Here is a 26,366-nt window from a genome sequence, read left to right as displayed (position 1 = left end):
CCAGTACCCTGGGATCATGACCTGAGCCGAAGGCAGACGCTTAACTACTGAGCCACCCAGGCGCCCGGAATTGACTAACTCTTGAAACAAATCACTGTGGAAAGCGGTAGTGGCAGTTTCTTAGGCACCAACCTGAAAACAACTACCTTTGAATTTTATAAGGTTAACAAAGAACCGCATGTATCTTCAGGGCAGAATTTATGAAGTGGTAATGAACATGTTCAGACCACCATTCAGAGTCTCTAAAGAAAGGTTAAGTTTGGATGTTAAGTTATTTTGAAAACCACTATGCCCTTTAACACATACCAGAAAAGAGATGAATAGGCTAGTCAGAGGTTCCCTTCTGGAGACCATGAGCCACAGCAGAACTGGGAACACTTTGAAAAGAGACTAGAAATGGATCCATGCACACATATAGACTCAGGGTGGGCTCACCATAGGTTCATTTCAATTATCTTGCAATTCAAAACTATTTTGCTTCAGATACAGTGATTATATTTGGCCTACACTAAGGCATCACCCCTTGTTTGAACAGGAGTAGTTTTTCCAGAAACATACCCATTAATTTATACAGGAGGCTTATGGAGCTCTCCTCTAGGTACCTACCCTTCTGAGAATCATTCTACCACTAAAGGTAGCCACTCAATCTCTACTGATGAAAGGAAAAATCAATGAAGCCTCACGATGAAACCTTTCAGATTCAACAAATGTAGTTATAATAAAAACGTTTTCATGTTAGAGAAATTGACTATTTTTAAAGAATCTTTTACATGTAAGTCTCATCAAAGATTGAGGCATTAATGAAATAAAGCAAAAGACTATCAAGAGATGGTTTGAAATTACTAAAGAAAATGCAGAAAGAAACTAAAATAAAAAAGAATATCCCAATTTAATGAGACAAAAAATAATAATTTAAAGTGAACGAAGGTGAAGAAAGATGAAATTTTCCAAGTCATTCTGCACTTTTTGTTTTTAAATCTATAAATCTTGTGATATAAAAGTTATGTCTAGGGCACCTGGGTGGCTCAGTCATTAAGGGTCTGCTTTCGGCTCAGGTCATGATCCCAGAGTCCTGGGATCGAGCCCCACATCGGGCTCCCTGCTTGGCGGGAAGCCTGCTTCTCCCCCTCCCACTCCCCCTGCTTGTGTTCCTGCTCTCATCGTCTCTCGCTCTGTCAAATAAATAAATAAAATCTTCAAAAAAAACCCAAAACCTAAGTTATGTCTAAGAAATCTTTCCAATAAGCAAAGCAAGATCAAGGTATAATAGAAAATACATTTGATTATTTAAATGACATCTAACACCATGATCATATTTTCTTTTATAGCTCTCTTTTCCAATATTGTTTTTCCCTCTTTAGCCAATGTTGATATTAGATTTTGCATTAAAATGAATCACAGATACTTGCTTTTAGGATAATTTACCGCCAAGTGAATTCTAAGAGCATTAAAGGTAAAAGAAGTTCCTAGCAACTTTAAAAAAAATAACCACACCTTCCACCTGGCTATGAGGTTATGAGAGTTGTATAATTAGGAAATATTTCTGTGGCTGCCTCTAGTATGTAGGGAGGAGTGGCTTATAAAAGCTAGATGTCAGGTGCCTGGGTGGCTCAGCTGGTTAAGTGACTGCCTTTGGCTCAGGTCATGATCCTGGAGTCCCAGGATCAAGTCCAGCATCCATTGGCTCCCTGATCAGCAGGGAGTCTGCTTCTCCCTCTGACCCTCCCCCCTCTCATGCACTCTCTCTCTCTCTCTCAAATAAATAAAATCTTTAAAAAAATAAATAAAAATAAAAATAAAAATAAAAGCTACATGTCAGAGCAGTCGTCTTAAGTCACCTATAACCTTGAATACTTACCTGATACTCAGCTCTTTCATCACAAAATAAAGAGATTTGGATTTTATGAATTGCAAAATGCCTTTCTGTTTTGCTAATTTTTATTTTTGGTCTTTAATTTATCAAAGAACAAATCTTCATGAAACTCTATGGTTACAAAATGAAAACATTCTTTTATTATTTTAACCTATTCAAATTCTTAATATTCAGTTCCCAGATGCCCACTATTTCATCTCTTTTACATAACTTCTTTGGGAATAGCATCCCTTTAGACATAATGTGATAGCCAACATTCATATGAAACAAAGCTAATTTTTTTTAAAGATTTATTTATTTATTTGAGAGACAGCATTAGTGGGAGGGGCAGAGGGAGAGGGAGAGAGAATCTCAAGTGGACTCCATGCTGAGCGTGGAGCCTGATGTGGGGCTTGATCTTATGACACTGAGATCAAGACTTGAGCTGAAATCAAGAGTTGGACACTTAACCATCTACATCACCCAGGCACCCCTCAAAGCTAATTTCTAATGAATGCTTTCTTTCACAGGAAGTATCCTAAAAACATTAAAGAAATTCAACCTTCAATAAACTCCAAGAGATTTACTTCATTGGACAGATGAAGAAATTGAGGCTCAGAAATTAAGCAACCTAATTCACATGAGCTTGGGATGTTAATGCAGTCTGTCTGTGTCCAGACCATGCACTACGAAACCCGTTCATAAGAAACACGTCCTATGACAGTTGGTACCCTGGCCATCCCAGAGGAGAAGCTCTGTTGTTTTGGTATGGGCCGTAGCCCCCAGAAAAGCATATTTCCCTTTCTGAAATGAACAAAAAAGGAGCATGGCTAAACTTCTCATCACATCTTGCCACACTGGATCTCAATGATCAGTAAAACTTTCCAAACAATCAGTTGCTGCTATAATACACTGCCTCAGAAAACAGGTATTGCAAATCATATTTACTGATTTGGGGAGGTTTTCTGCAGGAGGTCTACTTTGTTGGCTGCGACTTGGAACATCTATAATTTATGATGCTTGATTAAGTACCAATCCTTCAAATGTAGACAAATCTCATGGGGACAGGCAAGCTGAAGGAACATTGGTTTTAGTGGTTTCCTGAGATTACCCAAGGCATTAAAAGGAAATGATGCTTAGCAAATCCAAGCTGCTCCTTTTGGATTAACTATTAGGTTTATTGACTCTTTAAAGGAATGTATTTGGTGCTTGCTCCAAGTACTTTATCCACGGTCACTAAAACCTCTACCACACTTTCTTAAGATTTTTAAAGATCATACTTCCAATAACTTGCTTCCGGAATTAGTAAGTAGAACCAGATTTGAGTTTGTAAAGTCAGGATTTTAGTTCAAATTCTACTATTTAGTTAATAATATGACTAAGTATTAATAAGTCACTTAATGTTGCTGCATTTTATTTTTGAAAAAGAGAAGAGGAGGGAGGCAGGGAAGAAGAGAGGAAGACACGAAGGGAGGAAGGGAGGAAAAAAATATAAACAACTTATATTTATCTCCCAGGAACGGTGGGAAAATCAAATGAAGTAGATTATACTAAAGCACTTTTAAAATCCTAAAATGTGATAAAAATGTTAGTATTGGTATTATCATTGTTGTAAGTATTTACACTCAACTAGGAAAAGCCTTGGTAGCACATAATAAATTAAAAAAAATAATGGGCCATGATGCATTGTTGAAAGACTGTATCTAAACCAAACTATGGAGGTTGCGATCTGAGCAACTGTGTGATGACAAATCATAGTTTTCTGTCTCGGCAAAGCAGGTAAATCAAACTTTGAAGGTAGGAAGGGACTTACATTCTGAACGTTTGCATTTTATTTTAAGTGTTTTCACTCTCTGAGAATGACTTTGGCAATGACTTCCAAATGAATCAGAGAAGACAGAGTTGCCTTTCTAGCATTACTAAACTGTACAATCAGTTCGTTTATTTTCTTCCATCACAGAAGGCAAATAGTAGCTATAAAGCCATGTTATAGGGCATCTGCATTTCTCAAGGTGAAATACCATGCTATATCCAATAAGAAGGGTATCATTTTCCATATATGAACCTTGGATCTTTATCCGTTGAACATAAAACTCTTACTACATTCATACAATTAATAGCCCCCTAGTTGTTAATCACACATTTAAGATTAGATACATTTGATTCAGAAAGAAAACTACCTTTGGAAAGAGAGTAGAGTTGTGTCTTATTTGCATTTTAGCTTCTCAATAAAATTCTTTTCAGAAATATAAACAGATATTAGCATCCATAAGTATTAGCATCTAACAACTTCATAGCAGACTCCTGCAGACAGAACACCTTGAAAGGATTATACCCCTAAAGCTCTAAAGAATTAGCAAAGTGCTTATTCTGCAAAACTACTGCAAAATAGTCCATTGGAAAGAAGCACACTTCCTGATAAACAACACAACTACCATTTTGTCAGCTTTTCTTCTGGCCTAATAGGCAATGCTGTCTTTTTTTTTTTTTTTCCTAGTTCTTTCCAACTTTGATTGCAAATTTAACAATTTAGAAATAATTTTTTTTAAAACTGCTTTTTTTAACTGAAAGATTTTCAGGATTTCAGAACTAGAAGATTATATCAATCCAGTCATTACTCTCATCCCCAACCCTGTCCCCATAACACACACAGAAATGTAACTATGGTCCAGAGAGGGGTTAAAATGACATACTTGAGATCACACACTAGTGTGTAGGTGAATTGGAGCTAGAATTTAGGTCTCCTGAATACTAGCCTAATGCCCTAGGATTCCTTTCTAGCACAAAGCTTTTTTGACCATCACATGATCATGTTCTTTTCAAGATATCATTACCCTTGATCTGGTGTCCATTCTGCATAAACTGAGATCGTGAACGTGTCAAAGGTCTTGTAGCACCCTACAAAGTTAATTTTGTAGGTGTGTAATGTTATTAATAGATACAATTTACTGAGATTTATTATGTGCAAAGAACTTTACTGAGCCCTTTACGTATATGAAATCATTTAATTTTTACAATTATCTTTTGAGGCTGGATACCATTATTCCTATTCTATAGATGAGAAAAATGATGATTTATGAAATCTCTCATTCAAGTAAAGTCCAAGTAGATATATAAGCAAGAACAATGATATGCAATTTCACATGCTTCCTATTCTATTGGTTTATATATCCAGAGTATTTTATATTCATTCCATATTTAATGCTCTAAAACACAAGTCAGAAACTTTTCTTCTGTAATGACCACAGAGTAAATATTTTGGACTTTGTAGGCCATGTGGTCTCTGTTGTAACTACTCAATTCTGCCTTTAAAGTGCAAAAGCAGATATGGATGATATGTAACCAGGTGGGTCCAAGTGCATTCCAATAAAAGTTTACTTATAAAAATAGGCAAATATTGGCCATATTTGGTTGACCCTCACTCTAAAATATCAACAATCTTTTGGCCAACACTAGCTGAATAAAGATGAACATGATTATCAAAAGCATGTCTCACTAAAATCCAGTTTAAAAAATAAAATATTCTACAATATATCTTTTTTTTTAAAGATTTTATTTATTTATTTGAGAGACAGAGAATGAGAGAGAGAGAGCACATGAGAGGGGAGAGGGTCAGAGGGAGAAGCAGACTCCCTGCCGAGCAGGGAGCCCGATGCGGGACTCGATCCCGGGACTCCAGGATCATGACCTGAGCCGAAGGCAGTCGCTTAACCAACTGAGCCACCCAGGCGCCCTACAATATATCTTTGAAGATAAATTTTATAATTATCTTTTAGAAGGGAGGATACATCTATAGAGATTAAAAACCAAATTCCTTTTTTTTTCAAATTCCCTTTCAATTGTGCTAGTATTCTATTTATGATAGTACTGTAACTATATTTTTATGAAAATAAATAGAACCAAAACTAGCTGTCAAAAGATCAAGGTTTCTTTTTTTTTTTTTTAAGATTTTATTTATTTATTTGACAGAGAGACACAGCCAGAGAGGGAACACAAGCAGGGGGAGTGGGAGAGGGAGAAGCAGGCTCCCCGCGGAGCAGGGAACCTGATGCAGGGCTCTATCTCAGAACCCTGGGACCATGACCTGAGCCGAAGGCAGACGCTTAACGACTGAGCCACCCAGTGGCGCCCCTGATCAAGCCTTCCTTGATACATCACTCAGAAGTCTAAATTCATTAATGTGTAGCACATCAATACTTTAATATTAAAAAACATTCATCTAGTATAAACATTTTGCAAGTAAAAATGTATATTAAACTCATGCAAAATAGCATGGAATTCCACTCTGTTTGCTATTTAATTATAAGAAACACATTTTCCTGTCCAAGGATATATAGTCTTTTCCAACTTATGCATGTGGCATTATTATTTCATATTATATCCCCATCTACTAATGCTTCTAATTTAAGTTTACCAATATTAAATAATTCATCCAGAAAGTGGTAAATTTTATTTAAACAGAAAAAATTTATACTCAATTTTATATATGTGTGTGTGTCTATGTGTGTCACGGCCAAATACTACATGCTACTGACAATGCTGGACTAGTTTATAGGAAGTCTTTTCTCCTATATCTGAGCTTTTGCTTTTCCTTAAAGGCACTTCTGACTTAACCAATACAAAAGATACAATTCAACTAAGGAGTCACTAAAATCCCCTAAAATGTATATGGCATGCTATGCTTTCCCTAAACTTTTGTAACATCTATTGGGATATTTTCCAGAAATCTCTAACTTCATGCACAACTAAACCATTCTTAGCTGAAGGATTCATCATGAAAACTAAAACTGTTCAGTCAATGTATTTAAAATGATCAAATCATTTATGAATTTAGACTACCATAATGGGGGTGCCTTTACAGTTCTCAGTCTTTGGTGATCAAGTCTGTGGATAAAGGTCATGATTAGGTTTAGTATTAAATCCAGACAAGTCTTCACTCTGAAACAGGTATCTGTAACAACAGTCACATACTGTGTCAATTACATTGTTTTGTTCTCTGGTTGTAACTGCTCTGGATATAAAATATACCCTCTTCAGCTATTTGTAATTAAATCATCCATACTTCAAGTAATGGATACCAGAGCTTAAATGTAGCATGTGGTGATGATTTGGCTTACCACATCAAAAAAAAAAAGCTTTATTATTTTCATATGGTTAATAATGTGCAAGATAAAAATGCAATGTTTAATAAACAGAGAATTCTGCTTTAAATCTAAATTTTACTCAATAAGGTTAAAGGAATAGAAGGAATCTTTAAGACTATGCCTTCAGTGGTAATTCATCTTGTTTTTATGGGGCCAAGTAAGTGAATCCTATGTTGGAGATTGAAATTGAAATAAAACGATCATTTTAAATGTTTAAGTTGGTTAGGGATAATAAACTGCAAGAAAGGTATATAATGTTTCTCTCTCTCTCCCTCTTCCTCTGTGTGTGTGTATATATACACACATATATTTCCTTTCTCTCTCTCTCTCTCTATACACACACACACACACACACACACACACACATTTCAAACAGGTTAGTGACACCTAAGGCACCTCATGCATAAATTGAAATAGAAATGGTACTCTGAGTTACAAAGATAAAAAACATCCTTCTCAGATGGTTATATGGCATTTATTCTTTTGGCCAAGAATCAAAAATAATCATTGGATATAAAAATCCTATTCACAATAACCATAAAAACTGTAAAGTATTGAAGAACTAATTTAACAAGAATTATGTAAGGCCAATGGGAATAAATTTAACAAGAAATGTGCAAAACTTACCGTAGAAAACTATAAAATTTTACTGAAGGACATAATAGAATATGTATAAATGGTGAGACATTGTATGTTTTTCATTAGAAAGAACCAATATTGTTGAGAAGTAAATTTTCCTCCAAATTTCAAAGCAATTACAACCAAAATATTGGTTGCATTTTTTTAACTTGCCAAAATATAAAGATTGTATGAAAGTATAACTACCTCAGTGTTTAAATATAAATAAATAGAAACATAATGAGGGTAGATTTGCCTTGATATTTAAGTCTAGAATAATTAAAACTACATGATGCTGGCACAAAAATAGAGAGAGAGAAAAATATTAATGAGGCAAATTACTGAGTAAAAACATAGACTTAAGAACACATGAGATTCCCTATATGATAAAGACAACATTTTCAAATTATAGGACAAGAATAGATTATTTCATTAAATTTTACTGTCACAACTATGTATCCAGCTATCTACCTATCTATCCTATGGATAGTCCCATTTCAGAACTTACCCAAAAACACATTTCAAATGGAGTCAATATTTACATAAAATATTGAAGTGAAAAATCACATAAAATACTGAAAGATCATTTGAACATTCTTTTTAAATCTTGGGGTAGACAAGACTTCAAAGTCTGAAAACCAAGATCAAAAACCATAACATATTTTAGTAAATACGAATATAAATCTTCTGGATACTAAAGTATATTATTCACAAAGTTATTACATAAGGAAATATGTTTATAATGTGTAATAAAGAGTTAATACCCTTAATATATAAGAAGTTCCAACAAATCAAAATGAAAAAATGAATTCTCTAATAGAAAAAAAGATATCAATAAATGACAGGAAAAGCCAATTCAGAGAGAAGAAATACAAATGTCCTATAAACAAAAACAGTATTTGAGATAGTTATTTTGCAATAAAAAATATAACCTATCGAGGAAATTACCAGTGTCACGTATTAGGTTGGCAAAGGTAGAAAGAATGAACACACTGAGGGAAATACCCATGAATGGTCTAAGTATGTGCACATGGAGTTCTCATACACTGGTGGTGTGAACATAAATTAGCACCTAAAGGAAGCATAGTTTTGTTATATGTATCCTAAAATCTACATGCTCTGGCTTCCAGTAATCTCATTTCTAAGAATTTACCAGGGGAGATACTTTTATAATTGCATCAAATATGACCACACATGATGGTTTAATATAGTTTCATTTATGATAGTAAAAATCCCCCAAATAGGGGCGCCTGGGTGGCTCAGTTGGTTAAGCGACTGCCTTCGGCTCAGGTCATGATCCTGGAGTCCCGGGATCGAGTCCCGCATCGGGCTCCCTGCTCAGCAGGGAGTCTGCTTCTCCCTCTGCCCCTCCTCCCTCTCATGCTCTCTCTATCTCATTCTCTCTCTCAAATAAATAAATAAAATCTTTAAAAAAAAAAATCCCCCAAATAATCATAATGTCTATCAACAGGATTGATTTAATAAAATCAATGAAATTCTGCAATCCTTGGGTACTATGTTGTAGAAAAATTTTAGATGTCATCAAAAGATGTTCAAAAAATAGTTTAAGAAAATTATATAACATAAATTTGCCCACTTTACAAAATAAGCATAACAAACAGCTGGAAGTTACCTTATATCTTTTATTTAATTTCCTTGATTTCCAAATATAGAAACTCTGAACAAGAATTTTATAGGAGGTTTATCATCAGTGACAAATTCAGGACAAATTCAGAACTTCCCAGTCTTTGCTTTTGATATAAGTACTGAGTTTTTCACAATAACTATAGAAATAATCTCTTAAAAAAATGTAATAGCATACTTTAGCCCAAGGATTGCTTACTTTTAAAAGAAATCCAGAACTTAATAATTATATATATATGTATAAAATTAGATATATAAAATATATGTACCCTAATTTTATTCTTAATTTTTATCAACCCAGGTGTATATTTGATAAAGTAGAAAAAAAGAAATTAGAAACATTTTAAGCCACATGTTTTTCTCAACCTTGAAGAGCACAAATGTATTCAAACTGAAGTCTTTTAGGTTGACCTTGAAATACATCACAATTATTATTTCACATAAATGCTAATCATCATTTTACTGAATATTCTGAGACATTCAGATACTGAGATATGTACCACCTCATTAAAATAACAAGTAAGATATTAAGGGCTGATATTTTCTTGGTTCTAAAAGTCATAATATTTAATCAAAATCTAATTTTATTCTTAATTCTCAAGATTACCATATCTTTTTTTCAGAGTAGATTTTTGTTTCAAGTAAGAATTTAATTCATTCTCCAGTGATGAAAGATGATTTATAACAGCCAAGACAAAAGTAAATAATAATCTTCAATTTACCCACAAACTGTAATGATGCTGACATAGTGAAAATTACTAATTTAATTGATCTCTCAATGACTTAGACTGCCTACTTTTGTGTATTACAGATTTTATTCCTTATGTTCTATTTATTTTATTTTTGTAGGTTTCCCAAAAGTCATCTGGGATCTGGAATGTGGACTATTAATGATCATCCTGGGAGATTATGATAGAGGCAGGCCCATTCAATTTTTTCAACTTCCTTTTCCTTTAACATCAGAAAAACACAAAATAAATGGGATAGGGAAAAAATCAGGCTCGAATTCCAGTTCCAGCACTTTCCAGCTGTAACATGAGGAGGGCTGTATTGTCTTGGTTCTGATAGGTTCTAACTCACAAAAATCTTCTAACCCACAGTTTATCCATCTGTAAAATGTGATAACACTTCTTATTTCATAGAGTTTTTCAGAATTAAATGTGAAAACATTTAAAAATTAAGGTTTCTCAAAAAATGGTAGTGACTTTTAGTAGCATCATTGATTAAAATAAATATATCCCAGTTATATGTCAAAGGTATACTGCAATTTCTCAACTCCTGTTTTTCATTGACCTTTTTTAATTAAAATATTTATTAACTATCAAATGCTTAAAAGAACAGAGAATCCACGTGTACTTTGATATTGTTGATTTCATATCATGTAAATTCAAAAAGACAGTCCTTAATTATACATACATTCTTACATGGTAAATCTTTGTTGCATACTTTACATATATAAATACCCATTTATACTAAACAGGACCCAGCAACTATGTAAGAAAGGCCTTCCGCTATTTTTCAACTATTGAAAACACATTACACACTCCTCAAGAAGAGGGGCACATATGTCTATCCCTCTTTTCCTCTCCCTCTCTGGGTCTCTCTATCTTTGTCTCTCCCTCTCTCTTTAAAGCTCAGACTTAAGTAGTATTTGATTTAATCAGGTTTTATTCCTACCATGATTGCACAACAGCAACAACAAAATGGGAAACCCAGAGCTCCAGGATTGTGGCTATTTTTTAATTAAAAGGTATTTTGTCCAAATCTGGGAATTTAAAACTAGGACACATCTATAGCATTGCCACTTGGACTCAAGTAACCTAAGTAAAGAAAGTTCCAGTAAAAACAAATTTCCACCTAAGTGGTGGTGACGATGATCAGAGTCAGTTTGGTAAACTAGTAAGATAAAGCCATTTTAAAATGTGACTCTCAAAGCTGGTTCATTAAATAGATAGGAAGAATTTTCTGGTCTGTTAGAAAATGTGCAATTAAGATATGAAAATGAGAGTTGATCTTTCTGAGTAACCAGAAAATAATATATTTGTCAGAAAATATTACTTTGTAGTGTTAAAAAAAAAAAGCAAGTGGCAAAATGCTTTTATTCAGATTTCTTACAGTACAGAACTTGGTCTCCAACACCTAAAGTTTAAAATAAAGCATCTGAATAATCTGAAGGAAATGAGGAAAGTTGTGTTTTTCATATGCTCTGTAATGCTAGATTTTTCACCTGTAAATTTGGCAAGTACTTAAAATATTTTGACTTTTAGAGTAACAAAGGTATCATTCTCTAATGAATTCAGTTAGAAAAATGGCTTGCCACACAGGCATGCTAATGTGATTCAAGTAAACACTTTAAAGCATTCTTCCAACACATAAGCCAGATGCAAATTTACACAGCCTAGCAGATCAGCCCCACCAGTGTCAAAAGAGAGTGTTGGCTTAACAGTGCTTGCAAGAGGAATGGTTTACACAACTGATTGATGGTAGAACGCTTCAAGAGATCTTCAGTCTATTAATTCAAACACTCATTTGGAAAAAGACATAGAAATATGTATTTACAAAATAAGTCTTGAAGTTTCTCTGTAGGTCAAAGAAAGCAAACAGAAAAAGTACTTAAATTTCATTTTTTAGGAGCACAATATGTTCAACAGTGGTTAAGTTTGCAGAATGGCGATTAGATTTTACAACCCAATAATTGGCACCTACTCACTTGTATTTAAAACTCTTGACATCTCTGCTTATTTTATGATATTCCTTAAAATGGCCTATAAATCATTTCTTTAAAGATTAATGTTAAAAATATTTCTTGAGAAATCTACAGTTGATGAAATGTTAACACTCTCACAAAATCGGACAATTTTTTAAGATTATCTTTGCAGAATTGTTTAAAAGCTGGCTGTGTGGCTACACCATCCTTTGTAAAATCCAGTTAACTTATAGTCCTAAGAAGCAGGAATATTCAATAATTATTTTAAAATAAAGGCTCCCTCCTGGAAACGATGAACAGCACTCTCTAAAATACTACTTGCCCGATGTTGATGCTTTAAAAATTGGAAAGTAGGAATAAATAAGACTGTTTCCACAACAAAAACAGTCACCTTTCAATTATCTATATTACAAGCCATACTATCCAATATTTCTCCTTAACAGAATAATAATGCAGAATAAAACAGCTTTTAATTTCCATTCTTATTCACTCTATTTCTATTTTCATGGAAAATGCAAAACCTAACCCAGTGTAGATGAGCCTGAGATAAAAATATAACTTTATATGTATTTTATGAAATCCTCTTTAAATTCCTATTTTGTGGGGCATCTGGGTGGCTCAGTGGGTTAAGCGTCCAACTGTTGGTTTCAGCTCAGGTCATGATCTCTAGGTGGTGGGATGGAGCCCTGCTTCAGGCTTTCCATGCTCAGCATGGAGTCTGCTTGAGATTCTTTCCCCTTCCTTCTACCTTCCTCTTTGCTCTCTCTCAAATAAATAAATAAATAAATAAAAATCTTATAAATAAGTAAATAAATCTCTATTTCAAGTATGTTTGATAGTGTACATTATATATTAGTGCACAGATAAATACACATTTATTGAGCAAGTCAAGTAGACAGATTAAATTCTCATGATGCAACCATCATTTCTATCTAAAATAAAAAATAAGGGGCACCTGGGTGGCTCAGTCAGTTAAGTGTCTGCCTTCAGCTCAGGTCATGATCCCGGAGTCCCAGGATTGAGTCCCGCATCGGGCTCCCTGCTTAGCGGGGAGTCCGCTTCTCCCTCTGTCCCTCACCCCGCTCATGCTTTCTCTCTCTCTCTCAAATAAATAAATAAAATCTTTAAAAATAAAATAAAATAAAATAGCTGAGTGAAACATGGCTTTTAAAAACAACCTATTTAGGGCATCTGGGTGGCTCAGTCGTTAAGCGTCTGCCTTCGGCTCAGGTCATGATCCCAGGGTCCTGGGATCCAGCCCTGCATCGGGCTCCCTGCTCGGTGAGGAGCCTGCTTCTCCCTCTCCCTCTGCCTCTCCCCCTGCTCATGCTCTCTCTCTCTTTCTGTATCTGTGTCTCAAATGAATAAAATCTTTTAAAAAACCAACCTATTTAATTTTAAAAACTTCATGGAAAAGTCTGTAAACATTTTTAAAAATGTTTTTGATTTGATGGTCTTGTACCAATTAGGCACTGAATTATTGATCTTTAGAGGAGCAATCTCAAGATGCTTAATCATTGAGGCATTAGGTTTAATCATATACTTCCAGAATTATAATTAGGCAGCCATAAATAATTTATAGGAAGCTATTCAGTGGCATTGTTGCTATATGTAAATTTGCAATACTACTATTACTTACCACCAATTAAATAGCTACCTTTCTAAACAAGGAATAGTCAAATCATATTACCCTGAAATGTATATTAAAATATCAGTATTTCTGATTTTTTCAAACATCTTAAAACTAAGTAATTCATGTAGCTATTATTAATTTACTCATAGTATCAAACACTGTGCTAGATGCTCATCCCTATCCCATTTCACAATCTTTGTTTCAACTTTAGTTCCTCCTAAATACCTTCATCATCTGGATCAATAAAATTAGTGTGAAGGCTCCAAAGGACATTTTATAAAAATAAAAATCAGATCTGGAAAATGTTTCTCAACTTCCTCATACTTTCTTTAGTGTCGCCTGCCTTCTACTTCAGTCTTTATGAAGATGCTTCAGATTCTCTCATCACGTCAGAGCATCCACTCAGGAATTTCCAAGGTCTCTTCTGCATAGCTGTCATGGTCCTATGGAATTAAGCTTCACCCTACGTATTCATACCCTGCATATTCATACCATATATATGCACCCTATCATTCCAATCCACTAACATTAGCTGTAAAATATTAGAAATTATATAATCCGTCTAGTTCTTAATTTCTGCATTTATAAAAGAAGGTGATAATACTATTATCTAGCTCATAGGATTTTTGTGAACATTAAGTGAGAGTCATACACACCCTAAATTTATATTTTTGCAATATTACTGTTGCTAATATGCAATGACTTTCTTCATGTTGTCTATTCCCTACTGCCCTTTCCCACAGAACTGTTTCTATTTTCCATCTATTTAAATCACACTGATCCTGTTAGTTCAGTTCAACTCTCTCTTTCATGAAGTCTTCTTCTACAAATCCCACCCACTCTGACCACTTAGCTCTTTATTGTTGCAAAAACCCACATTATAATTAGAGGCCAGTCAGTTGTTGTAAAATTCCTTTATTAGTGATTATATTGGCTTCCAACTTCACTATAAAATTAGTGTTCCTCAAACAGTGCCCTTCAGATAGTATCTGTGTCAGTCATGTAGAAAGCTTTTAAATATGCAGATTCCTGAACCCCATCCCAGACCTACTGAGTCAGACTCTAGATATGGGCCTTAAAAATATGAATATTAATACTAGACTCAGATGATTCCACTGCACAGAAAAGTCTGAGAATCACTGTAAAAATTTGATTCTCAAATTTTTATTTTGATGTTTCTACCTGAAAGACATACCACTCTCCTCTCCCACCATCTGAAATATTCTTCTTTCCATATACCCTCACCTCCCTCTTCAGACAATAAGATTAAGCTTTCTTGACTCTAGACTTAGCCCCTGTGTAAGAACCATTTCACATCCTTCCACAATCCAGCTTAATTGGCATAGTGCTACTTAAGTTAGCACTTAATAAATATTTTCTTGTAGCGTGATGTCCTGCAGTCCTTCAACTAACTACCCCTTCAACAAATTCATCCAATCCATATCTGTTGAGCATCTATTAATTGTCAGGCATTGTGGTAGGTACTGTCCATGCATCTCTGATCCTCTTCTATGGCTTACTTTTGTGTGTTACTTTTCTAAGATATACGTAGATTCACCTTCAAAATTCACTAATTGTTGCTATTGTGTTAGGAGAGAAGTTATATCTTCAATTGCCAATTACTTCTAAGTTAAGACCTCTTGGCAAGTAAGTGGGCGGTAAGTGCCAAATTATAGAGCAAGGAAAAATGAGACTTGGCAATAAAAATGCCGATAGAATGTTAACAAAATGAGGACCAGCAAGAGCCAATGGGCTAAAGACATTCCTATATTTTTTCATATAAATAGGGACAGGATAATATAAACCCATTTCTCTCCTTGTTTAATAAAATATGTATTTTGTAAATAAAATGCACAACTGGAAGCAACATATAAATCATGTGTTTGTGGGCACCTGGGTGGCTCAGTCAGTTAAGTGTCTGCCTTCAGCTCGGGTCGTGATCCGGGGTTCTGGGATCGGGTCCCATGTCAGGCTCCCTGCTTATCAGGGAGCCTACTTCTCCCTCTCCCTCTGCTGCTCCCCCCGCTCATGCTCTCTCTCTCTCGCAAAATTAAATAAATAAATACTAAAAAAAAATATTGTGTTTGTGTCTTTTAAAAACTCATAACCATCCTTCCTCTTATTCCTCTTTTAACTGTTTCTAAGTATTTTTGTCATCTGAAAAATGTAAGTTGACTTTGGAAAAACTGAGTAATATCAGAATAGAAACAGAGTAAAGAGTAGCTGTGTAAATATGAGTCAAGTTGATTTATAATTTTTTTTAAAATTTCCATTTATATGCTATTTAAATCCAGTTCTCTATTTTGTATATGATTTGTATATTATTGTTAGTGGTGCATAAGTAAAAGTAAATATATTTTCAAATAATTGATAGCTAGAATTATGACTAATAATCTATAAAATGTATTTTTAAATTGTTTTTTGAAAAAATACAGAGTGAATAAAAAATAAAATGTCAGTATATTCATGTGTATGTTTGTAAGATCATGGAAAAATACACATCAGTTCACGTTAGTGGTAGTACAGATGAGTATTTTTTTTAAAGGAAGCATAAGTCTGTAAAAATACTCATGGTGTATTAAGTGAAAATGTAGACTATAAAATTTTCTCTACAAAATAACTGCCATGTGTCAAATATGAATAAACAAATAGATGAGAACTAGAAGGTAATATACACCAATTAAGATACAGTTTTAATGAAGTGATGGGGATGTGGATAATTCTTGCTTTTGTTGTTTGTTGGCATTTTAAAATTGGTTTTGTCACAATGTATCACCAAACATAAATGAAAATCGTGATTAAGCAAAAGATTATTGAGAAACATCTCAATGACAAATCTCCTCTTTTCTCTTTGTTTGGAGATAAAACCACAACACCATTCTTTATACCAATGGTTCTCAACTGGAGACAATCGCCTCACCCTACATGACACATTTAACAATTTCTGGAGACATTTTTGGTTTTCACAATAGCAGGAGTACTTCTGGCAGCTAATAGGTAGAGGCGAGGATGCTGTTTAACATCTTACAACACACATGACAGCCCCCTAACAACAAAGAAGTTTCTGGTCCAAAGTGACAATAATGCTGAGGGGAAGAAATCTTGCTATAGAATGATCACAAAACAAATCAGTGCCCTTCCCCAAAATTAATATACACACACACCCCTCCCATATAGCTAGGAAAAATACTTTGTCTGACTTCCATTCTTAAAGGAATTCCCACAACCATTTAATTATTTGAGTGGGGGTTGAGAAGACTGCATGGAAATACCCATGATGCACTATAATATGAAATCTGAGATACTTCCTTAACCTGCTTTCTCTTGCAGAGTAAGCCTATAATCATATCTTTATTTCATGCCATAGTTAAGCAAGAGCATTGTTCAGGGTACCCATAAAGTCACAGCAAAATAATTTTTCCTAAGAGTTAACCAAGAAAAAAATAGATTTATAAACTGTAATAGCAAGTGGCATAGATGTTTAAAAATAGGTAAGTCTTGTAGAGATATAATCTTTATAATGAGTCTCATTGATACTACGTGGGATGGAGGAAGGAAAGATCTGGCAAGAAAAAAAATTCAACCACCTTTAAGAGAATTATTTGTAGGAGAATTTATCAGAAAAATGTGTTCTCGATGCAAAAAGTTCAATTGAAAATGAGGTCTTTGTAATAAAAAAAATAAGGGAAAGGGTATGGTCTTTTCACATAGCGTCCACCTACATCTCATAATCACTGAGTTTATGGTTCTTAAACATATACCAGCCACTATTTTCTGACAATGATTGGCTTTAATGGTTATCTGACAGATTCTTCTGGAGCAACAAGAAAATTATTAGACAAGTTAAAAACAGTACCCATTCATAATGAAATAAATTATGGCACAAGAAATATCCTGGATTCTTCAAGATGTTATGTAAATCTTCCTTTATTGCATAGTTTAAATTATGCTCAATAGAGATAATTTAACATATAAGTTTCTCAAGGATGAGGACCATTTCTTATATTTAATATATACTGAATTAAGTACCTACTTGGAATCACTTTAATAAAATTGAGATTTTTTTTTAAGGTGGAGAGAGTGAGTATGAAGGATTAGTTTATCCAGTCTATCCACTGTTTCAAAAAAAAAAAGAATAAAAACAAACACTACAACAAAAGAGGGTCCTCAAGGAATGAAAATGATTTTTTTTTTCAAATGAGGCCTTGCTACATTTAAAACTGCAGTATAATCATATGGCTAAGATTAAGGGACATGAAATCAGTCATTTACTAGCTGTGTGACCTTGAACAAGTCACTTAACCTCTCTGGGCCTCAGGTTCCTCTTTTGCAAGTAGGTTGATGGTAGCCATCTCACTGTTTTTACAGGAAAATTGGATGAGATAATGTAAATCAACAGGATACTTACATGAGTTAAAAACTCAATAAGCATTAACTATAATTATTTTATTATATTAGTGTTATGATGACAATGAAAAATGTTGGGTACCATACAAGAGAGGGAGAGAGGTAGGAGAGTGGGAAGAAGAAGAAGAAAAAGGAGAGAACATGACAGCTTGCTAAAAGCTGGGTAGGAGGGTTTCTAAGCATAATTTATTTAGAACTAAGTGTGCCTGTGGCCAGTGAGTGTTCCCATACCCTTCACCATGCTTCATGCTTTCTGGCTATCCTTCTGTGTGTCCCAGGTAACCTCCCTTACTTACCCATTCTCCACAGAGGCCAATTTTAACCTCCTCTATTCTCAACAGAAAGTGTTTCCCATGTCAGAGAGAATAGAGAGGTCTTCCATAAAGCCACCTTGTCCTGCCACTCTACCAATCCCTTGCATTGTATCTGCAACCTACTCCCCTCTAAAGGAAACTTCTCCAAATTATAGGCTTAACTGACTGAGCCACCTAGGTGCCCCACTTTCTTCTTTTTGAAACTCTCTTGTGCCTCAGCTTCCAAAACACTCTTATCTGCAGGTTCTCTTCCTAACTCTCTGATTGCTGCTTAGCTACTTTTTAATCTTTGTGGACTCCCTTTTCAGCATTTCTCCACTTAAATTACAGTGCTCACCAGATCTCCATTTGTCACTTTCCCTATTTAATTGTATCCATTCATATTGTTATAAGTACTACTTACATGCTGACAATGTCCAAGTTCATCTCTCTAGTCATGACTTTTTATATAGCTCTAGACGTATATTTTCCAATCTCCATTGGGAGATTTCATGTCTGTAGAAAAGTCAACATAGCCCAAACTGAGTTCCCTGTCTGTCCATATGCCTAATCCCCCACCCCACCTCCAACTTGGCTGCCCTTTTTGCGTCCTCCATATTGATGGCAAATGGTGCCATCAGAAATTTGGGATTCACCAAGTCCTTTTGCTTCCACCTTGTTAATGCCCCAGTTTTATATCTTCTCTTTTACATCCCTTTCTCAATTCATCAATTCTTCCTGGATTTTTGCAATGAGTTTTCATCTTATCTCCCAACTTTAGGTTTTGCTTAACTCTGTATTTCAGAAGCATCTTCCTGAAGTGTGAATCTATTCATGCAATTCTCGTATTCACATCCTTTCATGGGTCCCTACAGTCTTCAAAACAAAATTTAAATTCTTCAGAAAGGTGTAAAAATGGTCTTTATTGGTTGATCACTGCCTATGATCTCAATACCAGCTCTTATCACCTCCTTACTCCCACTCTCAACTCCAGCCATTTAAAGCTACTTGCAAATCCCTAGCCCATTTATCTTTCCTGTGTTTTTTCCTTCTATGTGCCATTATTTCTGCTTGGAACATCATTCCATAGCCCTCCAACCCCATCTTCACCTAGTAATTACTATGTAATATCTCAGTATTCTGTATTCCCAATATACCCTATTTCCTCCTTCATTTATAATCCTGCATTGTGATTCTTTCTACATTAGTTAAACAGTGAATGCCTTGAATTTGAGGCCTATGACTCTATGCTCTGTTTCTCCACATATCGGTACAGTGTCTAGTGAATAATAACAAATTGTTGCTATGAAAACAAAATAGTTCATGCAATATTTGTGACATTCACCAGGAGTCAAACATCCAGCCAACCATTGTGTATAGAGCAAAATCAAATGGGGAGATACACTATAATTCTGTCTATATGCAGTTTATAACATGAATTAGGAAGCTAGAATGAATATGTAACATATATAGCAATTTGAAGTGGCAAATACCAAATGAATGGTGAAACCAACAAGTGACAAAGGAACCCATGGGAAATACAGACCACTAGGTACTCAATTGGCTGCTCATAAAAAAAGTTTTAGAGAAAAGATAAGTATAATTATAGTAAGAGTCTACAGAAGAATTAAAAATAGTGAACACCTAGATGCTAAGTCTCATGAGGTCAGGAGACAAATCAATCTTGTTCACTGCTCCGTTTCTAAGGCCTGTCAACATGGCTGAATCATAGTAGCTAACTAAGCATTTGTGTTGAATTGAATTTTAAACTGTGCATCTGGTGATGCAAGAAAACATCTGTAAAAAAAAACAAAAAACAGCACTTTTTCTCTTTTGCCATTCCATAAAAAGGTAATTTGTGTGTGTGTTTACTAGAACTATTTCCTCAAAAGTGAAATATTGCTTCACTCTTCGGTTGGCAAATGTGTTGTTTCAAGATGGAGAAGTATCTGCTTTAAATGAAGAGAAAGCTATTTCGGTCCATAATTCTCAGAGCCAATTTTGGATCTTAAAATGCACTTTTCATCAAAGAGTGTTAACAAAAAGATTCCTGCCAATGTAACCAAGACATCTAAAAATATTTCATTCTAAAGCCAAGTTTTCCATTCAGGAGCATTCTAATTGAAATCACATTCTTCCAAAGACCTAGCATTGGGCCAATAGTCACCTGAGTAAGCTACCATCCTCACCTTCATGAGTAGGACCTCACAACTGCATGATATTTAGGAATTCTGCATTTTCCTTACATTTATGCTGGATTTCCAAGTTTTCCAGGAACCTCTTTGTACTCAACAGAGCTATTACACTAAACCAACCAGCAACACATATAACTTTGAGTTGAAGTCAATTTAACATGTCTCCTCTCATTTCAAACAAAAAAAAATGAGACCTGGTAATATAAATTATTGACCCAAGTACATTTAGGACACAGCTGGAGTAGCAGAGTCTCTTGAGTGATCACCTGTTATCCAGTCTTCCACATAAGCTATGTTCATGGAACATCAATGCTTTCACATATATTGTTTTATTAATTCTAGTAGTCACCTGAGATAGGTAAAATGGGACTATTCCTCCCCTGTAACAGGTGAGGAAATTGAGCCCCATCTGTCTGTGAATTCCCTCAGGATGACTGAGCAGCAGAAGCAGAACTAGTATTCAAGACTCTTGACTTAGTTCAGATATTTCTATTATTGTCATTTACCAGGAGCATCAAATTGACATGGGTCTTTTCCTTTGGTACAAATGAGTCATTTACAATCTAAATGGGCTGGTGTCTACCATCCCTCAAAGAAGATTTACTATAGTAAAAGGAAGTTACAATTACCAGAGTTTTCAGGTCACAAAAGATAATGAGGCGAAAATATATATGTTAATTAATTTTGAGGTTTCATTTAAATAATCAATCATTCTTTCAGAACTAAAAATAATCAAAAGATACTAATAATTTTAGACCTGTATACAGGGGGCAATATGCCATGAACATATTTTTTTTTTTTTTTTCTTTACACACCAGTGATGAAATTTCCCATCTGTTGCTTCAAATCAAATAAGCATACTTAAAAATAACATACATTGCAAAAATTTGTCTTAAAGTCACTCTGATTGTTAGCTGAAATAAGTGTTAATTTTTCAACAAGTAAAAATGTGTCTGGACAAGTCCACATGTGTTAGCAGTAGGCTAAGAAAGGAATCTGGCATGGGATTCTTAACACTTGGTTCTAATCATTAATGCTGCAGTACTGGCCTATTTACAACCTGATATTTGTTTTTGCACTTTCAACATCCCGTGATTTTTCAGCAACACTAAATAGCTTTAAGAGATGACACCTCGCCTTAGCTGGTGTCTATATTTTGACTAGCAGGTCTTGGCTCTGTGTCCAGCTCAGATGCCTCTCCAAAATGTTGCATGCAGGTAAAAGGTGAGCAACACTTAAGGAAGAAAAAAAAAAAAAAAACACTACTCTAAACAATTGGGGGATATAACACATCTAAGTTCTTAGCTGACCTATCACAGCAACTTCTAATCTTCTCATCATTGTCTGTTTGGATTCTATTCCCTAATTTTTCCATAGAATACCATTTTGTGATGTGGTTATGTAAAAAACAACATAAATAAATCAAAAGGCAAAAGAAAGGAGTCTAATTTAACCACATATAGGGCACACAGAACCATACCTGATTTCTATATCACTTTATTTCTAGCAACACAATTTAGATTCAAGTGTTTGGGACTTGGGAGGTACCCACATTAGGATATTTTTAAATTGTTATGGTAAAACTCCAAATTTAAATCAATGAAACACCTCCATAATCCCACAAAGTGAATATTTGTGTATCTGAGAAACTAGTTTCCCTAGGAAGACGTATTCTCTAGAAAACAGGGGATTTTCATAATGTGTGAGAAATCTGTGGTTCTGAATCACCCAATATTGTCTCAGTCTGTGTTTGTATCCTATACATCAAAAACCTCCCCAATAATTAGAATATAAGAAGATACACACGACATTAAAATATTGCTGAAATTTGAATATTCCCTGGAGTAGTCGTGAGATATTTTATAACCTTGTGATACCTCAGGATTATCCAAACTATCTTTGGAGAGTGTATAGGGATAAGGTCGGTTATTTGAGCTTGCTCTCTATTTGAATTCTGAGAATATGAAAATTTGCATTATGTTGAGAGCATATCCACTATGTAGTATTTTGTCTCTCTTGAGTTAATTAATAAGTGTCCTAACTTTCAAGTCCTCGTGGCTGACTTAGAAGTGTTTTGCATAAAACTTTACACACGACATCCTCTTCTTTAAATAGTGCATTTCATTTCTAGGAAGAACCATGCCACAACACAATCTTCTGAAATGTGCTGTGTGCCTTCAGTATTAAAAGTAATACTTGCATCTTACATTCAAATGTGGCCTTTCTAAAGAGACTTTTCCAAAGGAGAAATCTTCAAAAACACAGAGTAGAAAAGTCACTGGAGAAACAAGTAAGCAGCCCAAGTAATCAGGGAGTATCTGGGACACTTTTGTTTTGTATGTCTGCAGTGTCCCAACATGGGCAGCAGGGGGCGCTCCTGCATGAAGCAAACCCCCCACAAGTGTCCCTGGTAGAGAATACCCAGGCTTTTTCTCTTAGTACTTGCCCCAAGTCCAACGAGGTAGCCAATAAGGAGTACTGTTGTCCATAAACCGTACAAGCTTAGAACATGCGGTGAATAACATTGCAGAAGTGACTGACTAGGGCACATGGGTCTGAGCTTGCCTTTAGAAAACAGGGTGACCAATTTTTGTTATTTACTTTGGTGGGCAGCAGACGTTAAAAGAGCTGGTTAACAATTGTGGGAGGAGGTGATTGCCATCAGCTGTGAAGAGGCCATCTCTGAAAGCAACAAGTGGACATCAGTATCCCAGGGTCATTTATTCAGCCTCTTTGTGACAGTTTAGGTTGCAGGTTATATTCCCTGTGAAATATCAAATCAAAATCCTTCCCTCTTTTCCTGACCTCACCCCAAATTCAGAAAATCCTTGATGATCTGGTTTCCCACTAAACCTTAGGAAATGTGGCTTCTGCAGGGGATCTTCTGCATGTGGCTGTGATTTGCACGTAAATTATGATGCATTTTACTTGCTCTGTACCAATTCCTAAGTATCCAAACCAGGTTGGAAAAATTGTTAGGGACCAAAAGCAAAGGCTTTGAAACTTCAAACACGGTGGGCTCCAAAGCAAAATCCCCAGTCCTCACCCCCACTTCATACACATACTCATGCATACACCACCCCCACCAAACGGCTCCTTTCTACTTCCTGTCCCCAAATGAAGGTCTGCGGAGACACAACCATAAACCTCAGTACTCACCATATTGACTTCAGAAACCATATCAATGCTGGCGATGTCAATGTTCATTCCCACCGCCACAGGGGGACCTGTGAACCAAGATAGCCAGCCACGTGATTTCTCAGAACTTCATTCTCAGCAAGAGCTGTCCCTGGGCATGGGGTATTCTGCCCCAAATTCCTCCCCCACTGCTCACCCTTATATTCTTCACTCCTCCGCTCCTTTTTAAAAAAGAATGCCTGACACTCCTCGAGGGAATTCTCTATGGAACATGTACACACGTGCCCTCCTGGAAGAGGGATTCCAATCCTATCTACATATGTAGATGTCTCAGTATGAGAAAATACACAACTCACAGAAGCCGGAGGAACCTGTCTAGCCCGAGGGAATTTTTATATATTGCACTAAAACCCCCTCCTCCTCATTCTTTCCCACTCCCCTTCAGTGCGCGCAGGTTTTAACTCTTTGAGCTTCATAAGAGTCTAAAGCAAAATTAAATGGGCATATCAGTGTATCTAAGGCTGCAGCAAGAGGTCCCTAGCCCTTCTCCCATTTACCCTCCCTGCCTTTTAGCCCTCCCCAACCCCTTCCCTCCCACCGCCACAAACAGTGGGGCTTCCAGGACTGGATAACATCCAGACATCAGCCACTTTAAACCATTGCCAGAACTCTTCCAAAGTAGGCGGGCACAGGGGATTAATGTCACTTTTCAACCAATTGCCTGCACATTTTGTTCTCAAAAATGTTCACGATGGCCTCCAGTAAGCCAGGTTCTCTAGGCACACCATTAACTAAACTTAAGAGGTTTGTATCTCAATGAAGCAAAGACGGTGAAGCAAAGGATCTCAGCAGTGAAGCTAAAGAACAGCAGTCACCTATACACTCTAAGAGGGTCTCACTGAAAGACCATCTAACTGCTGGATAGCAACAAATCGGCTTAAGTTTGGATCACTTTCTCAATATGGTAACACAGAGACACATTCGATATACCACATGCAGCCAACAATGAGGGAGAAGGAAGACACAGCGCGCACAAAGCTCACAAGACAGCTTAGGCTATAGCTGGGCTGTTTCTTATTTCCAAGGCAACCCCATTACCTCCAAAATCTGGTCTCAGACGAATGTCATAGCCTTTCAGGAGTCTATCCACTGTCTCTTTAACCAGCGACATATTACTAGGGTCATTGACACTAAAGAAAGAAAAGACAATAAACAGGCATCAGTAAGGCAGCAGGCACAGCGTCTTCAGCATCTATCTGATCCTCACTACAGATCCCTGCTCACAGAGGTATGCAGACCGAGCCCTTCAAAGTGAAATGAAAAAGAGAAATGCTGGGCACACTTACCTCTGCGCACAGACAGCGGCGATTATTAAGGGGAATGACCAAATCCCAAAGTAGCCCTTTTTCCGGACTCTCCACATCCCTTTAGTTTTTGATGGGATTGAGGGTTTCACTGAAGAGAGGAGATCCAACTTAGACTGCCCAGTGCAGTAATTCTAATGTGAGGCGCATGCGCACGGTGTACCAAAACATCAAAGGGGCAGCGGCGGCTGCCTGGGACCGAGCAGATTTTCTGGCTAAGAAAAAAAAAAAAATTAAAGGGGAAAAAGGAAAAACATATATATGTATAACATACACATATTTGAGTAATATAGGAAAGTCACCCCACAGGAGGACCCAGAGTAAAATCTTTGTTTTCCTTTCGTTAAGACAAAAACAACTAGAGCGTCTGGTAAGTTTTGGTAGTTCCTGGAGGCAGTTTTGCACCTCACGGGTTTTTGGGGCGTGTATGTGTGTTTCCTCTTAAATATGCAAATCCAGATAGGGAATTTAAAAGACAGCAGGTGTGGAGTGCTAGTGGAAAAGGGGTGCCTGGGAGCCCACTTCTGGTATCGGCAAGCCTAGGAGGAGAGGAGTTTGAACTTTATTTCCTGGCAAATAGCATCCCCTGCGTGGGGCGAGACGTGTGCTGGAGATGGGGGTTGTGCGGTGGGGGGAGAGGGGGAAGGGACGGTGGGTGCAGTAGTCAAAGGGGGAGGGAAGAAAGAAACCAATGGGAGAAGTGCTGAGCAATCCGTCGGATTTGGGGCGGGAGGGGGGGTGGGGGAGTAGAGAATAAGAAAGAAACGGAAAAATAAAAAAAGAAAAAGAAAGGAAGAATAAAATGATGCCTGGTCTCTTCTAGGAGTCTAGGAACAAGCTTTTCTTCACTACTCACGAGCGATTTCTTTCTCCTCCTCCTCACCCTTTGCCCCCTATTCCCAGAGAAGAAAACCTCGGGGTCCCGGTTTCTTGCCGTGTGACGTGCCTGACCCGCTAGTCCGGATTATTTATAGAAGAGGGAGGGGGGCGAGGGGAGCAGAAAGGCAACGCTGTCTCTCCAGGTTTCGGTCTGATTCTGCATTGGGAAATTATTAGTGGGGAGGGTGGGGTTTGGATGAGGGGGGTGATGGGACGTGGGAGCATGGGGAAGCCGGTGGCTAGCGCCTGACCCTGGGTGCTGGGGGCGAGAGGGCTGGAGCGGCGACACGGCGCAGCAAGGGCAGGTGGCCCCAGGGGGGGCGCCCCTGGCGGACCCCCCCAACACCCCCTCGGAGCACGCGCAGAGGCGCGCGCACGTGCAGGCACTCTCCCAACCCGCCTCCCGCCCCTCCTTACCTCCCCGGCCTGCGCTCGCCGCCCACTCTTGCCGCGGGCGGAGCCGGCGCCCCCCGGAGCTCTGTCCCAGCTGGA

General features: G+C 36.6%; 1 protein-coding gene across 3 annotated transcripts in view; it reads right to left on the bottom strand.

Annotated features, from left to right (window-relative positions):
• The window catches only part of GABRB2 (gamma-aminobutyric acid type A receptor subunit beta2), a 244,512-nt gene extending 219,304 nt beyond the window's left edge, over positions 1-25,208 (bottom strand). For 2 of the 3 annotated variants that reach the window (XM_021697985.1, XM_021697992.1), the window contains exons 1-3: positions 24,978-25,054; positions 24,730-24,821; positions 23,653-23,720 (exon numbers count right to left, since the gene is read on the bottom strand). In XM_021697985.1, the coding sequence (XP_021553660.1) occupies positions 23,653-23,720; positions 24,730-24,821; positions 24,978-25,054 (237 nt within the window). Of the gene's footprint in view, positions 1-23,652; positions 23,721-24,729; positions 24,822-24,977 lie in introns of all 3 variants that reach the window. The other variant, XM_021698000.2, reaches the window with a different exon arrangement.
• Between the last annotated feature and the right edge of the window lie 1,158 nt (positions 25,209-26,366).

The sequence above is a fragment of the Neomonachus schauinslandi genome, chromosome 7 (assembly GCF_002201575.2).
Source record: "Neomonachus schauinslandi chromosome 7, ASM220157v2, whole genome shotgun sequence".
Taxonomy (NCBI): Eukaryota; Metazoa; Chordata; class Mammalia; order Carnivora; family Phocidae; genus Neomonachus; species Neomonachus schauinslandi.
This window is presented reverse-complemented; position numbering and strand designations above follow the sequence as displayed.